General features: G+C 48.6%; 1 protein-coding gene across 25 annotated transcripts; it reads left to right on the forward strand.

The window, feature by feature from the left end:
• Nucleotides 1-26,077, forward strand: PCBP2 (poly(rC) binding protein 2). Of its 25 annotated transcripts, none has more exons than XM_032786741.2 (15): nucleotides 1-318; nucleotides 3,189-3,324; nucleotides 4,245-4,268; nucleotides 4,366-4,398; nucleotides 4,863-4,979; nucleotides 8,464-8,595; nucleotides 9,418-9,546; nucleotides 10,385-10,459; nucleotides 12,293-12,379; nucleotides 13,266-13,307; nucleotides 14,498-14,570; nucleotides 14,995-15,033; nucleotides 16,130-16,185; nucleotides 17,089-17,258; nucleotides 25,689-26,077. In XM_032786741.2, the coding sequence occupies exons 2-15, from the start codon at nucleotides 3,256-3,258 to the stop codon at nucleotides 25,723-25,725; spliced, it is 1,083 nt and encodes a 360-aa protein (XP_032642632.1). In that variant the 5' UTR covers nucleotides 1-318; nucleotides 3,189-3,255; the 3' UTR covers nucleotides 25,726-26,077. The 25 variants fall into 25 exon arrangements, with proteins under 25 accessions (XP_032642632.1, XP_032642634.1, XP_032642637.1 ...); XM_032786742.2 differs by having other exon boundaries at nucleotides 6-318; nucleotides 16,133-16,185; XM_032786754.2 differs by lacking the exon at nucleotides 25,689-26,077 and adding an exon at nucleotides 20,265-22,592 and having other exon boundaries at nucleotides 6-318.
• The last annotated feature ends 1,591 nt before the right edge of the window (nucleotides 26,078-27,668 follow it).

A 27,668-nucleotide genomic window follows, 5' to 3' on the forward strand; every position in this document is an offset into this window, starting at 1 on the left:
GTGGCGGGGTCCGTTTCCGGGTCAGGGCGGGGTTGAAATCGCCCCGCTCTTCGCCTCCCCCTCCCAGACCCGCCGAGGCCGCCGCAGCAGGAGCAGCAGCCGCAGCCCCTCCGCCCTCCTCCCGCCGCCGCCATCCCGCCCGCCCGTCCCGGCTCTCTCCCTTCCCCGCCTCCTCCCTCCCCCTCCGAGGGGGCCCCTCCTCCCTCCGCCCGCCCCGGAGACCCCGTCACCCGCCCTCCCTCCTCCCGCTCCCCCCTTCCCTGTCCCTCCGCCTACGGAGCGGCCGATCGGCCGGGCGCTCGGCCACCCCGCCGCCAGGTAAGGCAGCCGGGGCTTCTCCGCCCGGATCCCCGGCCTCGCGTAGCCCCGCTCCCCGCCCACCCCCTCGCCTAGCCCGGCTCCGCTGTCACGTGAGGCCGAGGAGGCGCCCGCGGCCTAGTGCGGCCTACTCCGAGTGTGTGCGTGCGGCGGGGGGGAGGGGCGGCGCTGCTGTTGCGCACGAAGGAGGCGGTGAGAGGAGCAGGCCGCGGGGCGGGGGACAGGGGAGGAAGGGAGGCGGCGGGGACGCTGCGTCACATGGCGGACGCCTGAGAGCTGGGCCTCGGGGGGCGGGAGGCGCCCGCAGGGGGAAGGGCTTTGCGGCGGGGGATCGAGTGTGCCTGGTTGGCGGACAGGGCGGGCGGCCTCCCCCTCGCCCTGTGCGCGCGGCTGGCCACGGGGCCCCGCTTCCTCGAGGCGGCGGCTCAGGATCTGAACCCCCTGCTGCGCTGTGAGCTGATATGGGTATGGCGTATTATTGAGGGGGCAGGAGTCGAGAGAGGGAGCGGAGTGAACACCCCCATCCCTGGCGAGGGGGCAAGGAATGGAACTGGCGGGTGTGTGAGAAGGGATTGAGTAAATAACCGTCGATCGCCATTTGGGGCAAATATTGCAGTGCGGGGAAGGGGGAATCATCCATAGGGCGGAGTAAAAAGATTGAGGCGCAATATCGAGAGGGAGTAGGAGGTAGCTTTGTGCCCCTTTACTGCCCCCCCCCCCCATCCTAAAGTAGGGAGACTCCAACGAAGCAATAAAGAGCTTAAAAGCGCCTGGAATCGGACGAGCTCAGCTGGCTGTTCAGACTAAGGATTTATTTCGAGTATTTACTAACTAAAAGAATCCCTTGCATATCTCGGATATATTGTGTGGGGAAAGATAAGCCAACTTGTAATGCCCTCCCCCAAGGAGCAGGCCTAAAATACCGTTTTAGATAACTTCTCGGGGGCGGGGGGAGTGTTTACATTATAGTTTGTGTGGGGTGGTGGGGCCAATAGTAATGAAATGTTCTGGGGGAAGTCTCAAGGGTCCTGGGTCTGAGGAAATGCCACCCCCAATAACTAAAATCTGGTTTTTCACACTGAATCTTGCTCCTCTGTGCACTAGTTATGGTTGGAGATATCACTACTGACTGATTGCAGTCTCAATCGCAGATCCTAGTAGCTAGCAAACCTAGAGTCATAACATGAGAACTCAGAAATGTCTTTAAAAAAAAAAAAAATCTGTTTTGATCAGATGTTCAGTGCTGGATAATCTAAATTTCATGAACAAAAAAAAATAACCTTTTTTGTTTAGAAACCACTGCGGTGGGGAGAAAAGGTTAACAAATTGCAAAAACCACTTAGTGAAAAGCATGTTAATGTTAATTTATGTGAATTGGGTAGAAATGTACTAATTTTGTTAGAAAAATTATTGAAATTCCTAATGGTGGTAATAAGGCCAGATGAGTCTTGTACTATCAATAAACTAGGAAGAAGTGTAATCATCTGGACTCAGCAAGGGATTGAGAATAGGAACTCAGTGGGTTCTGTTCTTGTCTCTGCCACAGACTTGAAGACCATCCTGTTCTTTGGAATTTTTCCCCGAACTAGAACATAGGGATGTTTCCCTACTTTAGAAGGATGTAATGGGGATTTATATATAGATGGTGTCTTGAAAATATGGGCCAAGAAACACTTGTATTGAGGTCATAATAGAGAGCGAACACAACCTTTTTCCTAGTTGTCTGTTTTCTTCATATAGTGTTACCCTGGAAACAAGGCTGTGCTGCTGTAGAGCCCAGTTGGCAAGTCCTCATTTGGGACTGTAGGTCACAACTCTGCCAGTTGAGCTCAGGTTAGCTCTTCCCACGATGGAAGTTAAACTTTAGCACCTCACTGCTTTGCCACAGTAAAGGCTCATCTGCAAGCAGCTTGCATCAGTTAACTAAAATTAGTTCTAAAGTTAAGCCAACAACTAAATTAAAGGGTGCAAAGCCCTATGTGGGCATGCTTAAATTGGCTTTCAACTGGGTTATATCACCAGTATGTAAACTAGCTTATCAATGTTAACCTCAGAGCTTGTTTGCCCATGAAATGATTGTGAATAGCTAGTTATAAGAATTGGGGTGTTTGGTTTTGCTCCTGCCTAGCTTAATCCATTAAACTAAACAGGAATAAAATGTTCTTCTTCTGGAACTAAAATGTCCACACGTGGATTTATTCTAGAGTAGCTGTTGCACTTTTAAATTCCTACCCTACCCTCATCCAAATTCTTTTCAAAGTGTAGAGAAGCCCTTAAACTAGGGCAAACCCGTATACAAAGACTCCTGCAGGCTGAAGGGTGGGGAAGCAGGGAGGAGAATGGACACAGACCTCATCCACTGACGCTGCTGCCTGCACTGTGGGAGGGAGATGGAGAATGGAAAGTGACAACTGATCTCTTTACAACCTTTGGTTCTGGCATCCAGGGGGTGGGGAGTTTAGGTTAGTTGCTCAATACACTTGATTCAGCAGATCTGCTCAAGCAAACATCTCATATAAGAATTAACACACTGGGAAACAGCTAAGCTTACTGCACACTAGTCTCTAGCATACAAATAAATGCGTGCAAGTTGAGTGCCAAATGATTAACAATTGTAAATACACTCAAATCTGTTCTGACAGCTTGTCAATGCTGCTCAGTTAAGAGACTATCCACTCCTCTTGTCAGATTGAGCTAACCCTCTAGAGGAATAATCATGCAGAGCGGCCTCACTATACTTCAGAGAGATTGTGAACCATGTAGAAAAGTGTATCCTTAAAATGTTTGTGTTCCTTGTAAATAATAAAAAAAACAAAGATGAACTGGGTGTTCTCAAAGCATGTCATGAGACATCCTCTCTTCTGTTATAGTTTCTATCCCCCAGCGACCAAAGATTTGACCACTGACAAAGCCTGACTAGTCAGAACACAGCTCAAGATGGACACCGGTGTTATTGAAGGTGGTTTAAATGTCACACTTACCATTCGACTACTTATGCATGGAAAGGTACCTGCCATATCATCTCTTTATACCTCTGGTGAAACTGGGTCGTAAGCAAATGTCTTGGAAACTCTTTTTTGTCTGATCAGAAGATCCATTCCTATACAGAATGGGTCTTTTTGTTGTAACCCAATTGGAGTCTAGTAATTTAAATAATGCTAAATAAACCCAGCCTAATGTTTCTTTGAAATGGCTCATTAGAGCCATTAGCTTCTTGATGCTGGGAACTTCTTGGCATGTGGTCTGTTCCTGGTAAAAGGATATTTTGTGACTGTTGGAGCAGAGTATTTTGAAATCTCAATATATCAGTAAAGAAACTAGCAGAACTTCAGAGTGCGGGGGGCATCTGTTCTGTTAAACTCACAAGGTACAAGATATTAACACTTTGTATTGGGGAGGGATGAACTTCAAGCACTCTATAGAATGTTTATTGTCACTTTATTTCCACTTTATACTGAGATTCATAGATTCCAAAACCATATAAGAGACCATTGTGTTCATTTACTCTGACCTCTTGTATAACATAGCCCATAGAATTCCCCAAAATAATTCCCAGAACAGATCAATCTCCACTTAAAACTTGCTGGTGATGAGAATCCCTCGTGACCGTTGACAAACTGTTCTAATAACTATTACCCTAACTGTTAAGGCATAATTTTTTTATGTCCAGTTTGAATTTAGCTTCTATTTCCAACCAGGGAGCATTTTTAATCACTGCAGAGACACAAATCGCTATAGACACACAAGGAGAACAGTGAGACTTACTAGGCTTACTAAAACAATCTCATATTGAAAGAAATTGCTACGCTTCACACTGGTCTTGATCAGTAAGGGAAAACTTATACCATTAGCTTGCACCCATGTTGTCTCTGAACCCATGTCCTGTAATCTTTAAGAACTGACTAGTGCCTTTGTCCCCTTTGCAGGAGGTTGGGAGCATCATTGGGAAGGTAAATGACTAAATTTAATCCTTATTTTACTTTATTCTTATCTATGCAGTTCAGTAACACTGACAGTCTCTTCCTTTTCTCTTGTCATCCCCTACAGAAAGGAGAATCTGTAAAGAAGATGCGCGAAGAGGTAGGTTCTGGGGAGCAGGTGGCCACAAACTGGTCTTTAAATCAGTTGAGAGAAACTTGGGTGGAATAATACCAGATCTTGGGGGGGCCCTTGTACAAAGTCTTAAGCAGGGATTCAACAGTTGCAGTTGTATTGGCAGCCAATAAGCTCATTATGGGCTGAAAGGCTTCTGGGAAATGTAGTTCTTCTGACCAATCTCAGCATCTATCTAGCAGATGGAAACTAAGATGGCTGCCCAGAAGAGCAGAGCAAAGGGGGGAGTGGATTTCATGGTATGAAATAGAAATTATTTGTGTTGTAGTAGCACTTAGGGATCTCATTGTGCTAGGCACTGCACACAGGTAATGGAGTTATTGACTGTTGTAACATTATCCACTGCCCTGCCAGCCCAAGTGGAACTGCTGCATGGTGTCAGTCCCATTGGCGTAGCATCTCTGCTCTTTACATTCACTTTGTTCCTCCAGAGTGGTGCCCGCATTAACATCTCGGAAGGGAACTGCCCAGAGAGGATCATCACTCTTGCTGGTCCGACCAATGCCATCTTCAAAGCATTTGCTATGATCATTGACAAACTGGAAGAGGTGCATGTTTCTTCTACTTACTGGTCTCTAGTGCTGGAGTGGGTCCTGGGAATGATCAGAGAAGTACCTAATTGCTTTTATGCCAGCTAGAGTAAAGACTTTGGCTAAACCCTTTTTAGATACAGATGCACTGTTGTAGCCAGCTGTAATTGCTGCAGTCACTCAAAATATTTCAAATCTGGAATACGAGCAAACTCTGCTTGAATCAAATGCAGTGTAGCTAAGGTTTGGGTGAAGGGACTGTCAACACAGGGAATGATGTATCCCTGCTGTGATGTGGCACATGGAGAGAAAGGGAGGCATGGATCGTCTGTGGGCTACCTGTTTGGCCCCTGGCGCAGGCTGCCCTAACTAGCAGCCTTGATGTATTGGGTCACTTATGGGTGTTCAGAATTACAAGGGTGTAAAATCAGGCCCCATCTTCTTTAAAATCACCTGTATTCGTGAACTGATGCAGTTGCAGAAGCCTGCTGTGCAGGTGAGGCAGTGTTCCCCTGCACCTCGTATGGGTCTGTGGTGTACTCAGGAGGACATGGTGAGCCCCAGCGTGCCTGAAACATTAACTACGAGCAACATGAATTGAGCCCATAGGTTTAGGCATGGGTTATAGACTTCAGCAGTGCATCTTCAGCCCTGTGTATGAGTTGCTATGCTGACCTGAACCTCTGGCAGTCCCTTTCTGTACCAGGGCTGAGCCCAAGAACTATATCAGAATCTGGCTAGCTAACATTCATTGCGGGGGAGATTCATGGCTGTTAAGCCCACAGTTTTACATCCAAGTATCCAACTTTGTTCTGGGAATGCTGAGCATGTTCGGAATTTGGTATTGTGATCATCAAATCTGGTGGGCTGCCTGGTCAATAAGCTATTTCAGAGGGTGTAACACTCCTCCCTTCCAGTAGACTGAGTGAAGTACTGTCCCACAAGGCAGCAAGGTTTCTTCCTGACACCTAGTGACGGCTATGCCCTGAAGCAAAAGGCTCTGATGGCTCACTAGACTTTAATCTAGTCGGTGGAACAAATGTCCAAGCTGGCAGCCTCCCATCCTGCTGAAGGAGGTTGCTTCTTAAAAAAGCCAGATGTCAATGCTCAGCGATTTCTCCACAGCCAGATAGGCTCTTCTCTGTTTGTGCAGTAGTGTCCTTGCCTGGGCTCTGCACTTGATGGGACTTTCACTTTTGAGATCCAGTGCCCAAGTCAAACCATGAGCCTGCAGCCAGTAGCTGCGTGTCAGTAACCTGAGAACACTGGCCCCATGCCTGGGATAAGGCTTGCTTTGCAAAGCCTGAGCTGTTGCCCTTGAGCAGTGGAAATGTCCCACTGTCAGCAGGATGGGAACATGCAGCTCTAACATGGTGGGTGCTATTAAACATAACTTGACAATCCTAGGGGCCAGTTGTGTGTAGCTGCAGTGATCAGATTAATAGAGAAGGGAGCAGATGACTGGATTGCAGGGCTAGAACTCCACTGCTGAGTTTCTGGTAATGCAAACTGAGAAGTGAGCTTCAGAGCTTTTTAATTTCAGACCCCTGAGATGGGGGTGAGCTCTGGTAAAGCTGTGGCCTCCTTGCTGGCTCCTCTTTGCCTCCTATCCACAAACAGCAGCTATTGTATATAATAGCTGGTAGGTTAGCTATTCAGAGGCTGTTTTTGGATTAGCCAGTGATTTGATCCCATATCATACTCCATGTAGCTTCCTGCTGAACTAGAATCCTTATCTGCAGGGTTCACAACATATAGCAGCCAAGCTCTTCTATCCCCTGTAGCTTTTAAGCTGTAAACCTCTTGATTGTAACCATCCGAATAACTCGGTGCCTCTGTAGACATGTATGGAGTCCTCTTGATGTTCCTCCAAGGAACATCGGGGTCTGTGGGAGCAGCTGATCTCCAGCTAATATAGGAGAGTGCTTTAGGGCTGACTTGGAAACTTCCTGGCAGCTGCTATAAAGGCACATGAACTTACTCTTTTTCCTTGTTCGTATTGTCTGATGCCCTTATGCAGAGCAGGAGAATGGAGTTCCCAGTTAGGTGGAGTTTGTGACGTAATAGGTTTTAGCCGCTGCTTGGTGGCTATACTGTTAGACTAAGCAGGGTGTTAAGGACTTCAAGGCCAGAAGCAACCATCGTGATCTTGTCTGACCTAGGTCACCCACCCAGTCCTGTAGGTGGCCCATAACTTCTTGCTGAATTACTGAAGTCCTCAAATTTTGATGTAAAGACTTCACATTAGAGTCCACCATTTACTCTAGTTGAAACCAGCAAGTGACCCATGCTGCAGAGGAAAACCCCCAGACCTCTGCCAATCTGACAGGGGGAAAATTCCCCCAATGTGGCAGTCAGTTATGCCTGCACATGTGGGCCAGCCTCACTAGCTGGACACCTGGTCAAGAATTCTCTAGTAGCTCAGAGGCCTCCTTACCTACTGTCCCACATGGCCCACCTCCAGTGGCTGGAGACATCACCGTAGGCAATCTCATCATACCACTTTCTCCATGAACACATCGGCTTCTGTCTTAAAAGCAAGTTTTTTTCCCCTAGCTACTCTTTCCAAAACTTCACTCCTCTGATGGCTTGAAACCTTTGTTTAGTTTCAAGCCTAAACTTACTGATGTCCAGTTTATACCTATTTGTTCTTGTGCCAACATTGGCTCTGGACTTAAATGATTCCTCTCCCTCCCTGGTGTTTATCCCTCTGATATATTATAGAACAATCCAATCTCCCTCAGCCTGTGTTTTGTTAGGCTAAACCAGGGGTGGGCAGCCTGTGGCACGTGAGCTGGTTTTCAGTGGCACTCACAGCCTGAGTCCTGGCCACCAGTCCAAAAGGCTCTGGTGGCTCTGCATTTTAATTTGATTTTAAATGAAGCTTCTTAAACCTTGTTTACTTTACACACAACAATATTTAGTTATAGGTTATAGACTTGTGGAAAGAGACCTTCTAAAAACATTAATGTATTACTAGCACACGAAACCTTAAATCAGAGTGAACAAACGAAGACTCAGCACACAGCTTCTGAAAGGTTGCTGACCCCTGGGCTAAACAATTCAAGTTCCTTAGTCTCCAGGTCTACTCTGATCAGTATTGGATGGGAGACCTCCAAGGAAAACCTGGGGTGTTGTCTGGAGATTGCCAGTGCCCCAACATGGTGCCTCACATGGGTAACTAAAGATCCCACGGTCCTCCTTGCAAAGGCAGGTGTCAATCCTAACTGGAGTTTAGCCTAAATTACACTGTCTCCCTACACATCTCCCACCAGTTTCAATAGGATGTCGGTTTCTTGAACTGTACCACTGCTGTGAAGTGGCTTCCCTGCTGCACCTCAGGCATGGGTGATCCGAGTTTTTAGTACAGGGATCTTGCTCCTCCGAGTTCAGGGCATTGTACTGTGTAATCCGATGGTGGACTGAGACTGGGTAAACTAGCAAAGTTTGCTAAACGCTGCTGTCCCAAGGCATCCCTCTGAGTAACTCCTTATCCTTTTAGGACATCAGCAGCTCAATGACCAACAGCACAGCTGCCAGCAGGCCTCCTGTCACCCTGAGGCTTGTGGTACCTGCCAGCCAGTGTGGCTCCCTCATTGGAAAAGGAGGCTGCAAGATCAAGGAGATAAGAGAGGTTTGCACCTGCTGACTCTGACTAGTCTTTTGTGGGTTGGATCTTGCTTTGAAGAGGAGTTTTCAACTCCAGTAGTAGCTGCAGTTCAACAGGAGTGTTCTCTGTAGAGACATCTTTTCGCTCCACCCTCCCCATGCCATAAGTGCTGGGTTGAATACTACATAGTAGAGACTTGGCATCATCCTGCCTTGAAAAGCACCTTATTTTTAGTGCTTTTGAAACTGAGACCAATACAGTAGCTGGAGCCAGGCATAGTGGAGTCGGTGTGGTTAAAGATCCCCCTCCTTTCCTCCCCAGCTCTGCTTATGCACACCAGTCCCAGCCTGATTACTTGAACCCTCCTTTCTAAAGCAGTGGGAGGGGGAGTTGGCCTAGTTGGTGCAGGGGAATGGGAGGCAGGACTCCTGGGTTTCAGTTCTGAGATCTGCCACTTGCTTGATGAATGACTAACTAGTTTAACCTCTCTGTGCTTCCACTTCCCCACCTGCAAAATGAGGCTGAGGGAATGTGAGGATTAAGGTGGTCAAGCATGCATGTGCCACCTAATGCTGTGAACTGCCAGGTCAGACACCAAAGAGATAATTCAGTTCAGCTTCACTGGTCATAGACACAGCCTCAACTTGCACATCAAGGCAAAGTTTAGCTTTAGCTTTGTCCTGGCCCTGGGGTTCTGATGGCTGAATAATTCCAGCCTGGACTAAACCACTTTAATGAGGCTGTGTGGGGGAGGGTAGAACTGAAAGCATGGGGTTTGTTGCTGCTACTGGATACCATGATCAGAGTGGCGTGCCTGACTTTCTATTTTTAATCTTAAACTTTAAGAGCACAGGGGCGCAGGTCCAGGTGGCAGGAGACATGCTGCCTAACTCGACTGAGAGAGCTATCACCATTGCTGGGATACCACAGTCCATCATTGAGTGCGTCAAACAGATCTGTGTGGTCATGCTGGAGGTGAGCTGCAGGGATGAGCTGCTAGCTTCCTTTTGGGGGGGGAGGCAGACATGTTGGCAAAAGGGCACCTGAAATGCCTATTCAATGTCTCTTCCTAGAAAGCATGAGGGGCAAAGGGCAAGCTAGATGCCATTAGCCTTGTATTTGGACTCTGGCTGACAACCTTATTAAATGTGAACTGACTTGGACTCCTCCATGACTGCAGAGAAACTGGTCCTGCTTGAAATGGCGTCTGGGGCCTTGTAGGGGCAGGAGAGTAGTCACATATTGGTTTAGGGTCAGTCTGTGGCTTTCAAAGTGAAACACAGAAGCATCCGGTTAGGACAGACTTGCCCATACCAAGGTTAAGATGAGCTTGTCAAGAAGCTGGTCGTTCAGGAGTCCTTGGCTTTGCCTGACTGTGTCAGTCAGACAGATGGCACCACAATGCAATCATCATGGCTTCACCGCATCAACCAGAACTTTTTACTCACCAGGCTAGTGCCTAATACCATGGCTGGCTCTGACACTGCGATATTCCTATTGCAGCTTCTCCCCTACGCTGGCTGGGTGTCATGACATAGGCACCAGGGCAGTAAGGAGAGAGAAGTGAATTGCTGTTTGTAACTAGCAGCTCTTATCCAGAAACTGAACCACCTGAGCCACTGACAGGACTTTTAGACCATTCCAACTCCAAGCAGGCTGGTTTCTAAAACTCCCGATCACGGCATTTCCTTTAAGTGTAGGAGTAGAAAGTAGAGGCTTCATGTTTAAGCATTTGAGAAAGTCCTTAGCTGCGAGTACCGGTGAGTCTCTCTGGAGTCTAATCTCTTTCCTCTTCGACTCTCCTGTAACCCAGTCTCCCCCGAAGGGTGTTACCATCCCATACCGACCCAAGCCATCCAGCTCTCCGGTCATCTTTGCAGGCGGTCAGGTAAGGCCCTTCCTCTACTTGCTGGGCATAGGGTGCGGGAGAGAAGGTGACCTACCAAGTTGCAACATTGCCAGCACACATCAGCTCACTCTGTGCATGCTTGTCAGCCACGCTGCCTACCTGGCCAGTATAGAGCTACTTCTGCTGCTTTGGTTGGATTCTTCTGGAGGCTGCTCTGAACATTCAGCAGCCTCTTAGCTTCCAGTAGGAGTTGGACACTGAGGAGCAGAAGGGGTTATTGTAGAAGGGGCAAAGAGGTTCAGGGGAAACAGTTTCTAAGCTTGGTGCTGGAGTAGCCAGTCCAAATCCTGTATGTGGCATTCAAACCGCCAAAGCTTGATCTTGTAAATACAAGATTTACCTCTTCTGTTGGGGCACTGTTTAAAATTTGGTGTTAGCTGGGTGGCAAGCCTTGATATCCAGCAGAATGAAGCAATAATATTTCTGACCGCCCATTGGGGAATGAGGGGTAAGTCAGACTTCGTAATAGAAACAGGGAGGAGGAAGGATCTTCCCAGCTCCACCAGATTATGCAGGTGTCCAATTCTGAAACAAGCAAGACCACTGGTGTCTTAGCCATTTCTGTATCAAGTTGACTCTGGAGGGCACATCACCAACTTTAGCACCATGCCTTCAGGGACTCATGTGGATGGTAGTTAAAACATGTCATGTATTGGGCATACTGTGCCAGTCATGTGACCGTATAGTTGAGTGCTCACCAAGTCTATGAAGCAAGGCATTGTTGTGGCTGTTACCAGTAGCACAGGCCTTCTAACAAGACAGGATGGCGTGACACCTCTTATCTCTAACATCAGACATTTCAAAACTGCTTGGAAAAATCCCATTCAGGCAGATTCTGTGATTTCAGTCACTTTGCTGTTTCAAGCTTGTCCTGCAGATAATTCCATTTGAGTACTTTGGCCACCAGTTCAGGCAGACAGTTGTGTGAGTGGTCAGGGTGGATGTGGCCTTGGGAAGCCCCAGAATCCCACTTCCTGAGAATACACCTGAGGTTGCTCGGGCTGTAATACTTGAAGGATTGTGCTTCAACCAGTCAGCACCTCCACACTAAAAGGGTTGCATAAAGCAAATACAATACCAGAGCCTGTAGCACTTACATAGTTTAAATAAAAAAAACCTTCCATAGTGCCTGGGGCTTTCTTGCATGAGGCTTATACAGATAGTGGTGCATGTAGGTAAATACAGCGAAGTAACAAGTAGCTGCATAGTGAGACAGGAGCTCTTCCCTAGAACCAGAGCTACATGAGAATATGCCATGTGTTGGGATAGCCTGCTGTTCCCCCAACAGTCTGAGTTTGGGAGCAGTTCTGTCATGTTCTTGTTCCTCGCTTTGGTCCCTTCCCTTCCCTTTCCTGATCCCCCAATCAGTTCCCTACTCTCCAAGGCTTTGGCAGCTGGTTAGGCAGCTATCTGCCAGTGGAATGGCCCGTGGGAGGTGATTGGAAGGTATTGTGGCCCAGTTCTTTGGCTCTTGCAAACAGAGGACTGTACTTGCGGTTAGCCTTGCGGCATGCGAGTTCCCTGCCACTAGAGCAGTGAGGAGCAGGTTCGTTTGTGGCTGCATTCTTCCCCTGGCTCCACCATGCGCACCCAGCGCCAGACTAACATTCGGACTGGCTCCCTGGCAAGCTCGTGGTGGTGTTCGTGCTTTTCGGTGGCAGTGATGCTTAACTTGCAGCTCAGAGTGAACCGTGAGTTTGTCTAGCACAGGGTCAGCCCTCTAAACCAGAGTAATTTCTGTGTGAATTTCGTATTAGCGGAAGGTTTTGGATTGACAGCCCTGGAGACTGAAGTCCTCTAATTTATCCACAGGACAGGTACAGCAGCGGCAGTGCAAGCTACCCCCACACCGCCCCATCAATGTGCCTCAACTCTGACCTGGAGGGACCACCTCAAGAGGTGAGAGGGGAGTTCAGTCTCCATGGCCCATTCAATCCTTGGCCTCTCTGAGACTGCCAACAAGGGTGGCAAAAATTGCAGTGGCTTTTTTGTGCTGTGGACTCTTGTCCACTGGGACCTGGATTAAGGCCACCGGCCTCTCCGCACAGGCCACCCAGCAGCCAGCGCATGGTAACAGCTTGGTCAGTTCCAGCCTGGGCTGCATTTCTTGCAGTGACATGGAAGTGAGAAGTCCTCCCTTTAGCCAACCAGTCCCTGCTCAGTGACTGACCCTCTGTGGGTAGCTTCAGTAGGAATCTGAACTCTGGTTTTCTTCCCCCTTAATCTAAAAATACATGGAACCAGCAGGTCAGCCTCTTGCCTCATTCTCCTGATTGCCTTTTGCATCAGTTAGTATTAGCATTACCTTCAGCTGTAGTGTATCCAGTGCTGTTTTTAGGTGTGTGGAGTAGTGAGAATTTAAAGCGGGGTGAATGGAGTTTTTTCTAAAAAATCCCTTCAAAGTTATGGCGATTGAAGGGAATAAAGCTCTTTCCCTTCTTTGGGGGTGGGTGGGGGTGTACGTGCAGGGCAGGAGGGTTAGAAGCACTGTCTGACTCTCCACTACACACTCTACATCTTCACCAAGAAACCAACCCTTATTCTCGTGTCTGACTCTTCTTGGGGAGGAGGGGCAACACACCAGATCATCTCCCCCTCCTTATTCCACATATGGCCAATTCAAGTAACAGCCCCTGCCTGTTGCAGCATTATGTCCCCTTTGCTGCCCCCCCTCCCCTCAAGAATTCTCCACTTTGGCTTTCTGGCTTCCTGGCTAGTTGAAATCTGTCTGTCACTGGGTGGCTGTCCGATGGTTTTTAATAGGACTGTTTTCCTCCTTTTGTAGGCCTATACCATTCAAGGACAGTATGCCATTCCACAGCCAGATGTAAGTTTTGTTTACACTTCTTGTCTTCAAATCCACCCCTTCTCCCTTCCAAAATTTTTCCGTGCTTTCTCAATGCTAGCAGTCAGCTCGGTCTGAAATCAAATCTGATCTTTAAACCAAAAAACCCTCAAATTATTTGCACGTCCTTCAGTCCATTTCAAACTAATCTAAGATCTATCCCCCTTTCCTCTTGGCGTGTGACACATACACACAGACACCCTGAGCTTGGTGCTTCACACAAGCTCCAGCTCTCCCCTTCTCCAATTTGGCACAGAGCAAAGCCCGTAAAGAGAAAGCAAAACAAAACAAACAGCATGGTATACTGTCATTGTGGTTCTCAGGGCAGGGCATGGGACACCTGGTATAGCAAACTAGTGAGGGGGAGTGGCAACTGTCTCCATGTGATGCTAAATGCATCAAGTTATCGATCCTTTCTGTTGGGGTGGCTGCAGGGCAGGGGCAATGACTCTCCAGGTGGAGGACTGGCTAATGCTGGGCCTGGAGTAAAACACCCCTTTTTAGCAGAGCAATGAAGCTATTATACTCTAGCTGTCCTGGTGTCCTGACTTGCTGTGTGAGCATCTCCCTTCTATCTGTCACCCTTCCTTATTGCTTAGGTGCAAAGTTAGGTGGATGTGCTCCTGACTTTTTAGAGGCAGGGTTAATGAGGCTGATCTCTGCTCATGGCATATTTTAGAGCAGGGAGGGGCTAGGGCAGAGAAGAGGTGGCTAGAAACAGCTGGACTACTAGGAATTAGTGATCAGGGGATGGGGGCGGATATGGAGACTAAACACTGACTCTATCCTGGTCTCCCTTCATAACATACCTCTACCTTCCAAATGCTTGACAGACCCTGCATGGTGTGTGAAGCACCACTGCAATCCTGTCTGTTTATCTCACCTGTTTGTGCTTGTCTCTGGAGCATTCCTGTTGTAATTACTGCAGCTGTCCTCAATTAACCAGGGCACTTGGGACTGGGTGTTGGCTTTTGCACCTGCAGTGCTTTCCTCCTCCCTTCCACGCCCATCTCTGCACAGGGAAAGCATTGCTTACCCAGCTCTCTCCTCTGCCTCCAAGGGGGTGGGCCTCTTGGGTGACTCCATGTCTGTTTTGTTTCATGTGTACTGACTCCTGGACAGGTTGAACCTGTGAAATTCCTGACACCTGCCTTTTCTTTCTCTCCTTCTAGCTGACCAAGCTGCACCAGTTGGCAATGCAACAGTCACACTTTCCAATGTCTCATGGCAACACTGGATTCAGTGGTATGGAAATTCACTATTTCTTCCGTACGCTAGCACAGGCCCAAGCACAGCCCACGAATCACCGCTTGGCCTTGCTGTAATGCAACCTCATGGTTTAATCTTCGCTAGTGTATTAGTGTGTCCAGACCAGGTAACCATTCTGCCAAACATCTCAGGTTGACCCTATGATTGAGTGGGGCAGCTTGAGTGCTAGGTGGGCATAAAACAGGCAGGGCCTTCATGCTGCTTCCTTCACCCCATCCTCTGCAGCTCTGCCAGTGCACCTCACGTCTGACCTGCTGCAACACCCTCTCCCCTCTGGCTATTCCAGTCCTGAGCAGTCAACTGCTGATTGTAGCGAATGTGTCGTTTGTAGTATGGCTAAGATGTCCATTAAGGCTTTAGGCTGAGACCACCAAACTCACTGTCACTTGTATCTTAACAGGCATTGAATCCAGCTCTCCAGAGGTGAAAGGCTATTGGGGTAATGATTAAAAAACAAAATCTGTAGTATTCTATTGTGTATTAATACTGGTCAGTCTCGTTTGCCTTTAGGGAAAAGTTGCCAGCAACGTACACAGGCTAAAGGAGTTTGGGAAGGGATGTATGTACTGACTGGCCTGATAGCACTTTGTTCTTCCCGTCCCCACACAGCAGAAGGCCAGCTGGAATCTCTCCAACAGAGCAGAACATCCTGGAATGATCAGTGTTTGGCTAACCCACCCTCTAGAAAGCTGTGGGCTTGTGGCGACTCCTAACCTTTTCCTCCTCCTGGGGAGGGGAATTTCCATAATTTGTTGCTAGACTGGATCAGGTCACTAGTTTTTCACCCCTCATCTCTGGTGGCAGATCCTGATGCTTCAAACCGCTCCTGGTGGTGCACCTCACCTTCATGCTGTAGTAGCCATGGGGGTGGGGGCAGGGTTTGCTTTCCTGGCAGTCACTGTGATCGCTTACGTCTGGAGGCCTCAAGCCCTTATTTCAACACAGGATATAAAGGCAAGACCCTAATGGGGAGAAGAGCTTGCAGGGGGTTAGTGATGGCCACAGCTGGCAGTCAACTGGTTTGGACGGACTCTTCCTTTAGCCTTATTGGAAATGGGGGCATGTAGGGAGGGGCCTGTTAAGGGTGAGATTTGGCAAGAGTGTGCTTTGCCCCATCTGTCACCAGACTGACTCCACATCAAGCACCCAGCTAGCTGGAGTAGCATCACCCTGCTGTGCTGTCCTGGGGAGGGGTTGCATTGCACTTCCAAAGCTGGCAGTTGGGGGTGGAGGGGGGAGTCTGGTTCCAGCAGGCATGGGAGCCACATGACTGACTGGAGCCCATGCAGCTAGTGTGCTGCTCTGTGACTGTCCTGATCGGAAGGAAGATCTGTGGTGGTACATCTTGGGGACTGTTTTGGGGGGTAGGGTTGGAGTAACTTCTTACAGCTTGCTCTTCCCTTCCTGTTAAACCTGCTTCAAGGTAGCAATGATACCAGCAGCAAATGCTGGCTTGACTGGTCGGGTGTCTGTTCTGCACCAGGACACCCCACTGCCTTATCTTAACCGTGTCCTGGTCTCTTCCTGTCTTTTAGCAGGTTTGGATGCATCTGCTCAAACTACTTCTCATGAACTCACCATTCCAAATGATGTAAGTATCCCACAGGCAGCATCTTGGGGATCTGCAGCTGGCAGAGCAGGTCAGGATCCATGCTGGGATCTGAAAGCAAATGGCTTCCATTCCCCAGAACTGTCTTGCAGTATTTTCCATTAGAAGCGGAGTGTGCATGGCTGTGCATTTCCTAGCACTTATCCTGGCCAGCTGTACAAAACCACAAACAAAATGAACAGGCCTCTGACATCAGTGCTTCTAACATTCTCTTGATACAGGTTGTTCCACAGCCCTCAGGTTAGTAGGAGGGAGGTATCATGTCTAAAGACACAGATGATACCTCTGCTTCAGCTGCCCTTGCATCCCAGGTGTCTCCTGGTGTCTAACCTATGTCTGTTGAGGGGTCTAGCACCCATTCTCTAAGGTAACACAAGAATGGGTGATCTCTGCAGGGGGATGCATACAGTGTAACTGCTGTGTATGCAGGGAACACCTAGTTGAAACTGCTACTAATTGGAGTCCATTACACCCTGCTCTTGCAGAGTATAATCTTCTCTTCAGACTGGTTATTCCTTATTCTAGCCCCAAAGCAGGGGTGCTATTAAATGGCTTTTGTGGCTGCAAGACTAAAAAAATAACACTTTGTACAGCTTCACAATTAACACACCAAGGACAGGAGCAGTTGGCAAAACAGATAAATGTCAAACTGTCACGTGATGAATAGCTAAAGCAGGAGCCTGGGAATTGGGATTTGTGGTTCACGGGGAGGGGGGGACTTCACCTCACTACCCGTTTTCTCATCTGTAAGATGGTGAGAGTTATGCCAACTGGAGGGGAGTGGGGGGAAGGAGGGTGTCCTCAGGCTTAGTACTGAAGATATAAGGATGTTAAACCTTATTCTCGGCTGACCTAATTTGTAACTAGAAACACTTTCTCCCTTAGTTGATTGGCTGCATCATCGGGCGTCAAGGCGCCAAAATCAATGAGATCCGCCAGATGTCTGGGGCGCAGATCAAAATTGCCAATCCAGTGGAAGGATCTACTGACAGGCAGGTTACCATAACTGGATCTGCAGCCAGCATTAGCCTGGCCCAGTATCTAATTAATGTCAGGTAAGTCTCTGAATGGCAGGTTGTTTAAGTGCATGTGGGGGTGGAGCAGCATGACTAAAGTATTCTGCAATCTGAACTAGGGCAATATCAGTATCTCATCTGCTCACCTGCCTGGATTGTAGCTCTCAGGAGCAGTACCCCTCGTTGTATTGCCGAGGGTGTAAGTGATACAAGTACTTACATCACTGACTTTTCTGGTGCATCATTCCTTCCTCCCTCATAACTGCTGGAGAATCCAGCTCTCCTGCTTCCTATGATGAAATTTCCTTCTAGAATGTGGAAGGCTTAGGGCTCCCAACAGCTTCAGGAAAATACCAGATTAACCCAGCTTGGCTAATGTTGTCCTAACAGGCCCAGTTATTCCTTCCCATAAGCCAGGCTGGGATATACTTAGGGGAGGACCAGGTAGCTGGAGATACAGGAAGATTCCTCCTGTGTCTTGTGGCAAGCGTAGATCTGATTAGTCTGATCATACATTTTATTGTGCTAATGTACTGAGTCAGCTTGGTAATGAGCTGGTCAAAGAAATCTGTTACGGGCAGCTGTCCTGAGCTGTACACACTTGTTAGCAGCAGTTCTTGGCTAGCTGCTTTAAAAAGGAAGAACGAAGGTACCAGTGCTGCTGTTGTGGTTTTTGCTTCAGTTTGAGATCACTGCGCAGCTCCTTGTGCTGATGGCTACTGGGAGAGGCCTGTGCATTAGGAACTTTCCTGCTAATGCTTCCCTCCCTGAGCTGCCATCTGTAACCACACTAGCTTCGAGCTGCTGCTGAGGTCTGCAGTTGTCAGATGGCAGCACTCACTGCGGCATACAACTGCTGCAGGTTTCCACAGGCTTCGTCAAAGAGCTGAGCTGGCACTTGGCTCTCTGCAGCTCTCTAAAGCATTAGCTTAATGGAGAACTCAGACTTCCCTAATTAAAAACCTAGGGCAGAGCAGCTGGGCACGCATGTCCTAGATTCTCTCTCTCCCTCCCTCCCATGCAGCCTCCTGCAGCTGTATTATGCTGCAAACTAAGAGCCAGGCTCAAGCCTAGGATCTGTGGCTACATAGGTCTAGGGCCTAGCTTTGACTTACAGGCTGAAACAGTGAGCTCTGGCAATGCTAAATTCAAACACTGGCCCCTGCCAGGCTTCCATAGACTGTCTTTTGGGCACTCTTCTTCTAGTCAACCACAGTAACACATGGCACAGCTTTATCTCTGCCTCAGCTTGTACTTGCTAGAACTCTGGCATGGAATAGGATCCTCTCCTATAGGAACTAGGTGTTCAGACCATGTTTGAAATGGTTCCCTGCCCCACCAAACCTTTCCTTTTGGAGGAGATTTAGCAGTTGCTTCTTTACATTGATTGGTAGCTTGTGTGGCTTCTTTGCTTGAGAACAAAGGTCCAGGACTTAAATATCCCAGTACTAACCCCTACCTATAGTGTGACCTGCCAGCTCTATTGAAGTCAATGGGAGTCTTTTCACTGACTTTAGCAGGGCCAATATTTTGCTCTGTGTCCAGGCTGACTTAGATTGCCAGGTTGCACAAGAGCTAGGGGCATTCAGGTTCCTTAGGGAAGTAGCACTTGTTGCCGTGAGCTGTGAAACAGTTGCAGATGCCCCAGTGAACAGCGTGTTTAATTGATCCCGCTCTGGTTGGGCCAGGGATTGATTTGACCTTGGGTCTTAGCATCAGTAAAATCCACTCTTTGGTAATGTAGGACTCAAGTTAGTCAATTGGCAAAACAGGATTACAGATCTTAAAGCTTATTAAAGCAAGCAGTTCTAAGGCTGTGTCTCTAATGGTGGTTAGACTTCGGTTGTCAGGACTTTATCTAGTTAAAGATTCGTGTGTAGCTAGTGAGTGACCTATAAGGTGTCTTTCCTTTTCAGGCATACTCTGGTTATCTATGAAAGTGGTTTCTTTGCATCTTGAACTGAAATTCTAATGAGCCAAAAACATGTGGCTTTTGTCTGTCTGCCATGGGAGCAAGTCTCGGCTGGGAAGCCTGCTCTGTTGCAGTGCTTCTGAAAACCTTGCCGGGTGTCAGCTGTCTCAGATGAGAACTCACCAAATCCAAAACCAAACATGAATCCAATACAGCAAAACTGGCTTTGCTGGAGCATGCTGGCAAATGCAGACATAATTCCCTTCCCATAGCCATTTCTGTAGGTCAGTTTTAAATTGAACATTGGTTTTTAAAGGTGGCAAGTACAGAGTGCTGTGCTTAATGTTGATGCCAGACCATTTAGAGGTGGGATTGATTTCCACTCCTTTTCTGTGAAAGGAAAAAAGCTGACTTGATTTTCTTGCTAGATTTTTCTGTTGCTCAGTCAATCAAAAAATGCCTTTAGGCTGCTTCTGTTGAGATTTCCAGTTTTCTTAAAATGATGATGCCTTCTGAAGGGTGCATTGTATTTTGAACCTAAGCTGTAAATCCTTGATTGTAGACTTAATTGAAGTTTTCAAAATATTTCTGAGGAGGCCTCACTAGAAAAGGATTCAACATGATCCCAGCTCCTAGAAGCTACATCTGTCCAGATGTAAGATTCTAGTATTCCAATTGCTTTAACTAGCTCTTAAGGCCAAAAGGAACCACTGGGATCAGCTAATCTAATTGCCTGCATAGACTGAGCCATAGGATTTTGCCCAGTGATACCTGCATCAAGCCAATAACTGGCTGAACCAGAGATGATTTCTAGTTATGGGAAGTGGCTTAGTGTACAGGGCTTGCTCTGCGTCTTTCAGTTTTAAACCAGTTGACTTTTTTCTCCTGCCTTTGAGTACAGTACAAGTCACTTAGACTCACACTTGCGTTTTAGACTTAACTTTTAGCCGGGCACTAGCTGCGCTGGATGCTCCAAGGCCATAGAGGAGACTGAGCTGCTTTAGCTAGAACCCTGAGTGAGTGCCTCGCGTTTCCAGGTTAGGCTCATGCTATTTAAGCTGTTTGTCTCCTGTGCTTTTTTGTGGTGTTCCCATCCACCCACCCTTTTTTTGTTCCTTTTTCCTCTGTTACAGTTTAGAAAGCGCTAAACCCTCCTCCCAGACAGCCTCCGTCACGATCCCCGATCACCTCAGCATCAACCTCTCTCAACCCTCCACCCCTTCTTCTTCTTCCTCCTCCACCACCACCCCGTCGCTTGCGACAGCAGGGGTCTCCGACGCACCCTCCAGCCTCCCCAACCCTCTTCCGACCGCCCCTTGTGTCTCCAGTCTGCTTGGCATGAAACCCGTCCCTCTCCTGGCTCTAAATGTTGTGTCTGCTGCTAAGGGTGCCTCCACCACCTCAGCTATGCCATGTGTTACTAACAAACTGAAAACGGAAAAACAGAGATTCTCTCCTTATTGAGTGTCTGCTTGTGACCGTAAAGGAACAGCAGATTGGTGTCAGCCTGGGGATTCCGTAGAGGAGCCTTGGAAGAATTTTTTTACTTCAAAAAAAAAAAGTGAGCTTGTAATTTCTTAGAATGGAGTTTTTCTTTTTGCTGGTGACCTTCAGTAGGTCGAGAGACAATTTAACAAGTATCCTAACAAGTCCTGGAGTCTAGTGATCTGTTTAATTCCTTGATTTTTATGTAGTTGTAGCTGTTGCTTTTAGTAGTTTGTTTGCATTGCTACATGAAGAAAATGTGATAGGAGGGTCTGTTTAATGAATAAAAGATTCTCAATTAACTGCATTCTGGTTAAGTTGCTAAAGAGGCTGTTCAGCCAAACCTGTCTCTTTGTCTGTGCTTGTAATAAAGTTGCCACAGAGTGTCTGCTCAGCCAGCTGATGTGTGCTGGAATGGAGAGGGGGACCGGCAATTACATCTCCCCATGTGATAGGGACAAACCAGCTGTGCACCTGACAATTGTCAGCATGCCCCTGGACCTCTGGCCAGACTCTTAACAATGTTCCGAGCTGAGTAATGAGAGCAGATGTGAATCCCTGCCCCTGTGCTGGATTAACATGGCCACACAGGGATTCCTAGACTGCCTTAGACTCCTAATCAGTACCACGAGGTAGATATGCTCATATTCAAAAGCATGGAGCTAAAACTCCTGAATCCTCTGCACCTCTTTGTGAGGTCAGCAGTTAAGCACCCCAGCATAGTTGGAATTGCCATTGGAATAGTAGACCCCATCTGCAGACCCCAGATTGAGATTGAAAACCACTGTTCTAGATGAATCCTACCTTAAATTCCCCCAGCAGCTCTGCTCACACCCCCATAGAGCAGAGAATGCCTCTGGGAGGCCTGGAGGTTCAAGCCACAGGATTTCCCCCCATCCCAGACAGAACAGAAACCAAACAAGACTGTACTAATGCTAAAAAGAATGGTACAGCTGGAGCCATTCAAACGGCTGCTCGGGCAGGGCCAACTCCACCAGTACTGGGTTCTAAAAGTTAAGCAAAACACAGCTGCTTCATTCCTCGTGTTGTAGAGGGACTACAATGGCTTAAAGCAGTAGTCACTTCTCAGGGCTGGTTACCTGCCTTTCTTGTCAAATACCAGATACTACAGCACCACAACCAGCTGTGGGTTAAAGGCCTTGGGCCTTGAGACCCTAAAGGCACCAACTGTCCCAGAGTCACTTCATACCTGTGTGCACTAGGCAATCCAGTCTGGAAACAGCTGTTGCACATCTCTGGTGTCTTTGAAATAGAGATCTGACTTGGGACACTCCTTCCCTGCAGGTGCGCGCCACCCGCCTTCCCTGGAGTTGGAAATGATCCATTAGCATTCTTCCTGCTCTGTAGGTTATTGGTTATCCCAGGGCAGGGAGGGACCAAAGTGGCTCTTTATGCTCCTTGAGAGGCTACTAGCTGGTGCTGACCCAGTGGCCCCTGGCCTTCTGTTACAGTAGTTCAGTGAGTCTTGCACTTGTCAGGTGAAAAGTGCAGAATTCCTCCCCCCCGGGCCCAGGACACCTGTTCGTTAGCCTGGGGCTGCCACACTTAACCCTTCAGAGGCTGGCTTTCGGTGGGTTCTCTGGCACTTTTGAAACTAAACCCTGAGGCAACCATGTGACTCTAGAAAGTTCCAAGCAGCACTGGTCAGATTTCCATGTGACTAAAAATGGAACTTAGCATAGGACTGGGGGTGGGGGGGTGGCTGAAGGGTTAGGGCACTGTCTGGAGTCCAGTGTGCAGCTGCCTAGACAGGTGGAATTGGCTCAATCCCATTGGTGGGAACAGTTAATGGGCTTCCTGGATCTCCAAGCTGGCCTGCTGAGCCCTTCATTCTTGACTAGTGCAAATCCTTTGGCGGTTTCATTTCTGCAGTAGTTTAACTCTGAGCTGTAATTTACACCGTTCTGTGATGTAGTGTAACCACATTAAGTAAAGATTATCCACTCTTTACCCAGCTTCAGGCTCGTAGAGTCTGTTTTATATAGTGTGCTGGAAAGAATCTTAGTTGTGAGTCTGGCTGCTCCCACCTCCCTTCTGCTGCCTTGTCCCAGGCTGCGTGTCCAGCTTCTGCAATGCAGGTTAGGCAACAAAACAGAAGCAGGGGAGCAGACGAGGGGTGTGGCGATGACTTCTGTTTGCTGTTGAATTGCTCTGACCTTGGGCAAGTTACTTATTCTCCTTGCCCTCACCTCCCCCCTCTGTAAAACTGCTAGTGCTGCCTTTGAGTTGCAGGTGAGAATCTGAGTGAGTGTGAGAGGCTCAGCTGCCACGTGGGCGGTGGGAGGGCTGGTGAAAAGCAGACCTGCTCTGATCAGGACTGAACTCTGGGAGGTTCTATCCCACATGAGCAAGAGCTTGGGGTCTGACTGAGGGTGTGTCAGCCAGATGTGCTGGGCTCTGAAATTTGGCCCTTAAGGGGTCCCCTCTGGGCAGGGGGTGTCATACACCTGGAGTGAAAGAGGGCCAGATTTGGAGCCCTCAGTCTTGGCTTCTGTCTGAGCCCGCTGTGGTGCAGGGAGCTGCTTCCTCTTAACACAGCTTTTCCAGGAAGCTGGCAATCCCCAGCTGCCCTTTCCAGTTACATTAACTGCCTTGAATTCTCCTGTCACAGAGACCGGGTTCCCCTGTCCTGCTGGCTTGAAGGCAGCCTCCAGTTATGTTTCTAGCAGTCAGACTACAAGGCTCCTTCACATATTTGTGGAGACCCTGCTGATTGGATCAAAGTTGGAAGCCAGAATCTCATGGGGGATTCCTTTGTTTCCATTCCAGATGTCATGTAGCAGAGGGAGAAGAGTAGCTTGTCCAAAGGGCCCCAAGGAAATTCCTTAGCCTGTAGGTGCCAATTGCCTGCCAAAAACTGGGTGGGTCTCCACCAGAGCAGCCTCGCAAGGCCCTGCCACTGTTCAGGGTCCAGGCCATCTCCCCCTACATAAGGGCCTGTCCCTGGAGACTAGCAGCCTGTCTGTGAAATACTTGTATTGAGCATTTGGAACAACATCTGGGAACTTCCCTTCCCTCAAGACCCAGTGCTGGTGTGACTAGACAGGGCAGCTCCACTTTGTCTGCTTCATAGTTAGATTTCTCTTCGGCAGATATGGAAAAAGTACCACATCTCTTGTATACCCCCTGAAGTACAAAGGTCTGTTAGGGTAGCATGCAAGGCCTGGACTGAAGCATTGAGTATCCTGGCTGCCCCTTTATTGAAAGGGAAATTACACCTAGTCCCTGAGGTGGGACTAAGCAGCGGCTGTCCAGTCTTCTCTTGGCATGGAGCCATCTGCATCCTTTGGCCAGACCAGGCCACTCCACTAACTAGTACTAGCATTGGAGACTGGCACATGTCAGACCAAGGTAAGTGGCCTGACTTGGGTTATAACTTGACTGGCTAAAACTATGCTGCAATACTGCGTCCCTCTCTGGCCCTTCACAACCAGGCCCCTCACAGGAAGGGGTGGGGATGTGAGGAGTTAGCTGGTTCCACTCCAGCCTAGCTCCAAGTGGTAGTTCCTGGTGGTGGTCTTTATTCCATGGCCACATCTTGTACCTCCATGGACTTGACTTGAAAAAGAGAGCAAACCAGTGACTAAAGCCCTGCCCTGACCAAAGGTGGTAGGAGAGCTTTGCCCTGGACACTGGGGGAGGAACTTGTACCTGTCAAGGAGTGTTGCTGGCTTGTGACAAACTGAGGGTCCGCCCCTTTCCCCGTGGAGCTTGGCTCAGACTTGGCAGGAATAAGCTGCTGCTGCAATGACTCTGGTAGACCAAGGCCAAAATATTAAGCTTGGTGCCTCAAGGGTGGCACCTAAGTTAAAGTATCCTGATGGTTGAGAGATGCTGAGCCCCTATCACTTTGACAAATGCCTACTGACATCAAAGTCCTCTGTAAACATCCCTTTCTAGCTAGTGTCTAAATGGCAACTGCTCAGCTCCTCCAGCTGCCAGGCTGGAAAATGTGGTGCATCTCCCTTAGACCTGGTGGTAGAATCTGCAGTGGGGGATGATGGGTCTGTCTTTGCAGGGTGGGGAATAGGGAGGTGTCATTGTAGACTGGTTGTAGGGATAGAGGCAGGCAGATGCTCTAGGTACAGAGGTGGTGTCTAGCAGAGACCTACATCCAAGATCACTTCTAGATTGGACTTCTGGCTGCTGGCAGAGTTTCCCCACTCTAGTCTTCCAGGACCCAACATGGGACAATTCTCCTGTGCTGTTAGTTCCTGGTTAAACTTCAAGGACCCACTTCTGGGAGTCTAGCAGCAACAGGGTGACTGATCAGCCTAGCTGGAAAGTGCTCACCAGTGGCCCAGGGATGCAGCTGGCTAATGCTACCCTCCTCAAGCACCTCTGTGGGGGAGGGGCTTAATCCAGTGGTGCTAATCTCCCTCCAGATATTCCTTTCTTGATTCCCTCTAATGCAAATCAATTCCACATGCAGGTTCAAGTCTGATGGGGGCCGGGGCTAGTTTGACTCCCTGGTGACCCTAGCAGGTGCCCAGGGTTCAATCCTGCAAGATAGCCTGCTCTTGGGGAAAGCTGCCAGGGACCCTCTGCTGTCACCAGGGAGTCTGGAATCCAGTGCTGTCTCTGTTCTTTCAGAGGAAGGAGCTGCTGCTGGAGCATGGCCCAGTCTCTTGTCATTCTGTATCTGGCCACTCAATACAGTTCTTGTGACAGCCTGACACAGCACCAAAACTGCCTCAACCACAGGGTCTCCATGCATCTCCAGGCAGTGCTGCAGAACAAACCTCAACATGCCTGGTCATGCAGCACCTAGCGCAACAGGACCTTGGGTATCTGGGGGCTGATAGGCTCTTGGGAGCCTGACACCAACGCCCAGCACCCACAGCTTGGGCTAGACTCCCAAACAGCTCTCGCAGGTCCCAACGTGTTCTCTTGAAGGTGCCCGAGTAGAGCCCAGCTTTAACCCTCTGGAGTTGACCTGGTGTAGGTTGGGGCTGTTGGATGTAGCTGGGTGGGAGATGTCGCATCCTTGAAGCTTATGCAGTATCCTGGGCAAAGTCTGTATTAAATGTCCCACCTCTGCTCTTTTCCAGGCTTTCTTCGGAGACTGGTGGAATGGGAAGCAGTTAGGACAATGCAAATGCCTCACTCATTACCCCTTCTGCTGTTCATCCCCATGATCCATCTGTGTAGTTTCTAAGCAGTCAGATTCCAGGTTTTAACTAGTTTGTAAATTTCAGTTTCTACACGCTTTACCCATCCACTCATGATTTTTTTTTAATTACAGCATTTTAATTCCTTTCTCTGTTCAGCTGTTAAAATGCTGAGATTCATATCTTAGTTTTATAAGCTTTCCCTTTTTTGGCTCATGAAGTTTTTCTGTTTGTCATGAAATGTAAGAGTGGAATATTAATACATTTCAGTTTAGTTCTGTAATGTCAGGAAATTTTTCAAAAAAAATAAAAAGATGGACTGGAGCTTTTTTCCTTGTGAATAGAAACTGGATGATTTTTGTTAATTGATCTTCCTTGTCTGACTGTCTTTTGTTGGGCCACTTGATTGTAAATGATTCATTCCCACAGCAGAGTCCTGTGCTGTCATGTCAGAAGCCAGAAGGAGTTGCACACTCCCACTGCCACTAGCTCCTTTCAGCTTACCTGGTAGATCTCTGCCTCAGGGGGCAGGAGGATTGGATCTGATAGTACCAGTCTCAGAGGTAGGAGTGAACTCCACATTCAGCTCTCATTTACTCCAGAGCTAGATGGCTGGGCGTGAGGCCCAAAGGCAAGTCCCAGCTTGGCAATTGCTAAAGAAAATCCCCTCCAGGGCTAGACCACATATTGCATACTCACTCCCTCTTGAGGGGAGTGAGGCCAGAGGGCAAGGCTTCCTCTTCCAGACAACACTGGTTTTAAAGGGTGGGGTGTGGCCTGGGCCCAGCTCAAACAGCCTTGTGCTGGCAGTTTCTGGGAGGTATATCTCAGAACTGGAAGGGACCTCAAAGGGTCAGAGTCCAGCCCCCTGCCTTCACTAGCAGGATCTAGTACTGATTTTGCCACAGATCCCTAAGTGGTCCCCTCAAGGATTGAGCTCAAACCCTGGATTTAGCAGGCCAGTTCAGTGGTTTGAGCCCTATCTTCCCCCCTACTCTGCCCTTTTGGGGCCAAGGTCACAGGCCTGCCTGCCCCAGCAAAGCACAGGGCTAAAATGCCAAAGCTCTGGGACTTCTGTCTTCAGCCTTACTGAAAATAGCTTGGGAGCCTGATGCCTAGGCTGTTAGTCCCTACTTGAGCTGCAGACTGTGGCACAAGGCAATTCATGGCCAGTGAGGTACCATCCTTCCCAGCCCTGCTGCATCAATAACACACCTGCCAGCACTTTCCATACAAAATGGTCTTTAATTGAAATTGGCGGTGTCATTACTCATCTAGCAGTGGTAGAACCATACAGACAGACTACATCCAGCAGCTATCTTACACTGATGTATGTCACAGAGGTGTAGAGAACCGGTATCCCAACTGGTGGAGGTATGGCTTTGCCTGGGAGTGAGAACGTGCCTTCCACAGGAAGAATGACAGAAGTGGGGTAGGATGGGAGCTCCCCATGCCTCTAGCTTCTCTCCCCTCCTCCAGGAAAGGGGTTTGGGGCAGGGGGGGGAAGAGATTTGTGATAAAGATGGGCCTGGAGGGAAGAACTTAGCTCTCTGGAAAGCACCTGTGAATGGGGATTTGTGGAGCAAGTCTGAGGGAGAGCTGCAGATGCCAGCTGCAGGCAAGAGGCTAAAGACTAAAATGTCCAGCTGGTTTCCTGCTCATCAGATCTTCCCCATGCAGTGCTCAGTTTTCTAATGCACCTTTCAAATGGAGCAGAGTTCCCTCAAAAATGAACTGGTGTCCCCCTGGAGCTGCTCTGAAATCTTCCCCCCCCCCCATGCTAGAAAACTGCCCTTGCACAGAAAGCTGCTGTACAGAGAGCTTAGTGCACAGCCAGCAGCCTACATGGCAACTGGGTCACAGGTCTGGCTGCCTGTCCCCTAGGGGCCTACAGGAATTCCTCTTGCCTGCAACTGTTGC

Source organism: Chelonoidis abingdonii, chromosome 26, assembly GCF_003597395.2.
Source record: "Chelonoidis abingdonii isolate Lonesome George chromosome 26, CheloAbing_2.0, whole genome shotgun sequence".
Lineage (NCBI taxonomy): Eukaryota > Metazoa > Chordata > Testudines > Testudinidae > Chelonoidis > Chelonoidis abingdonii.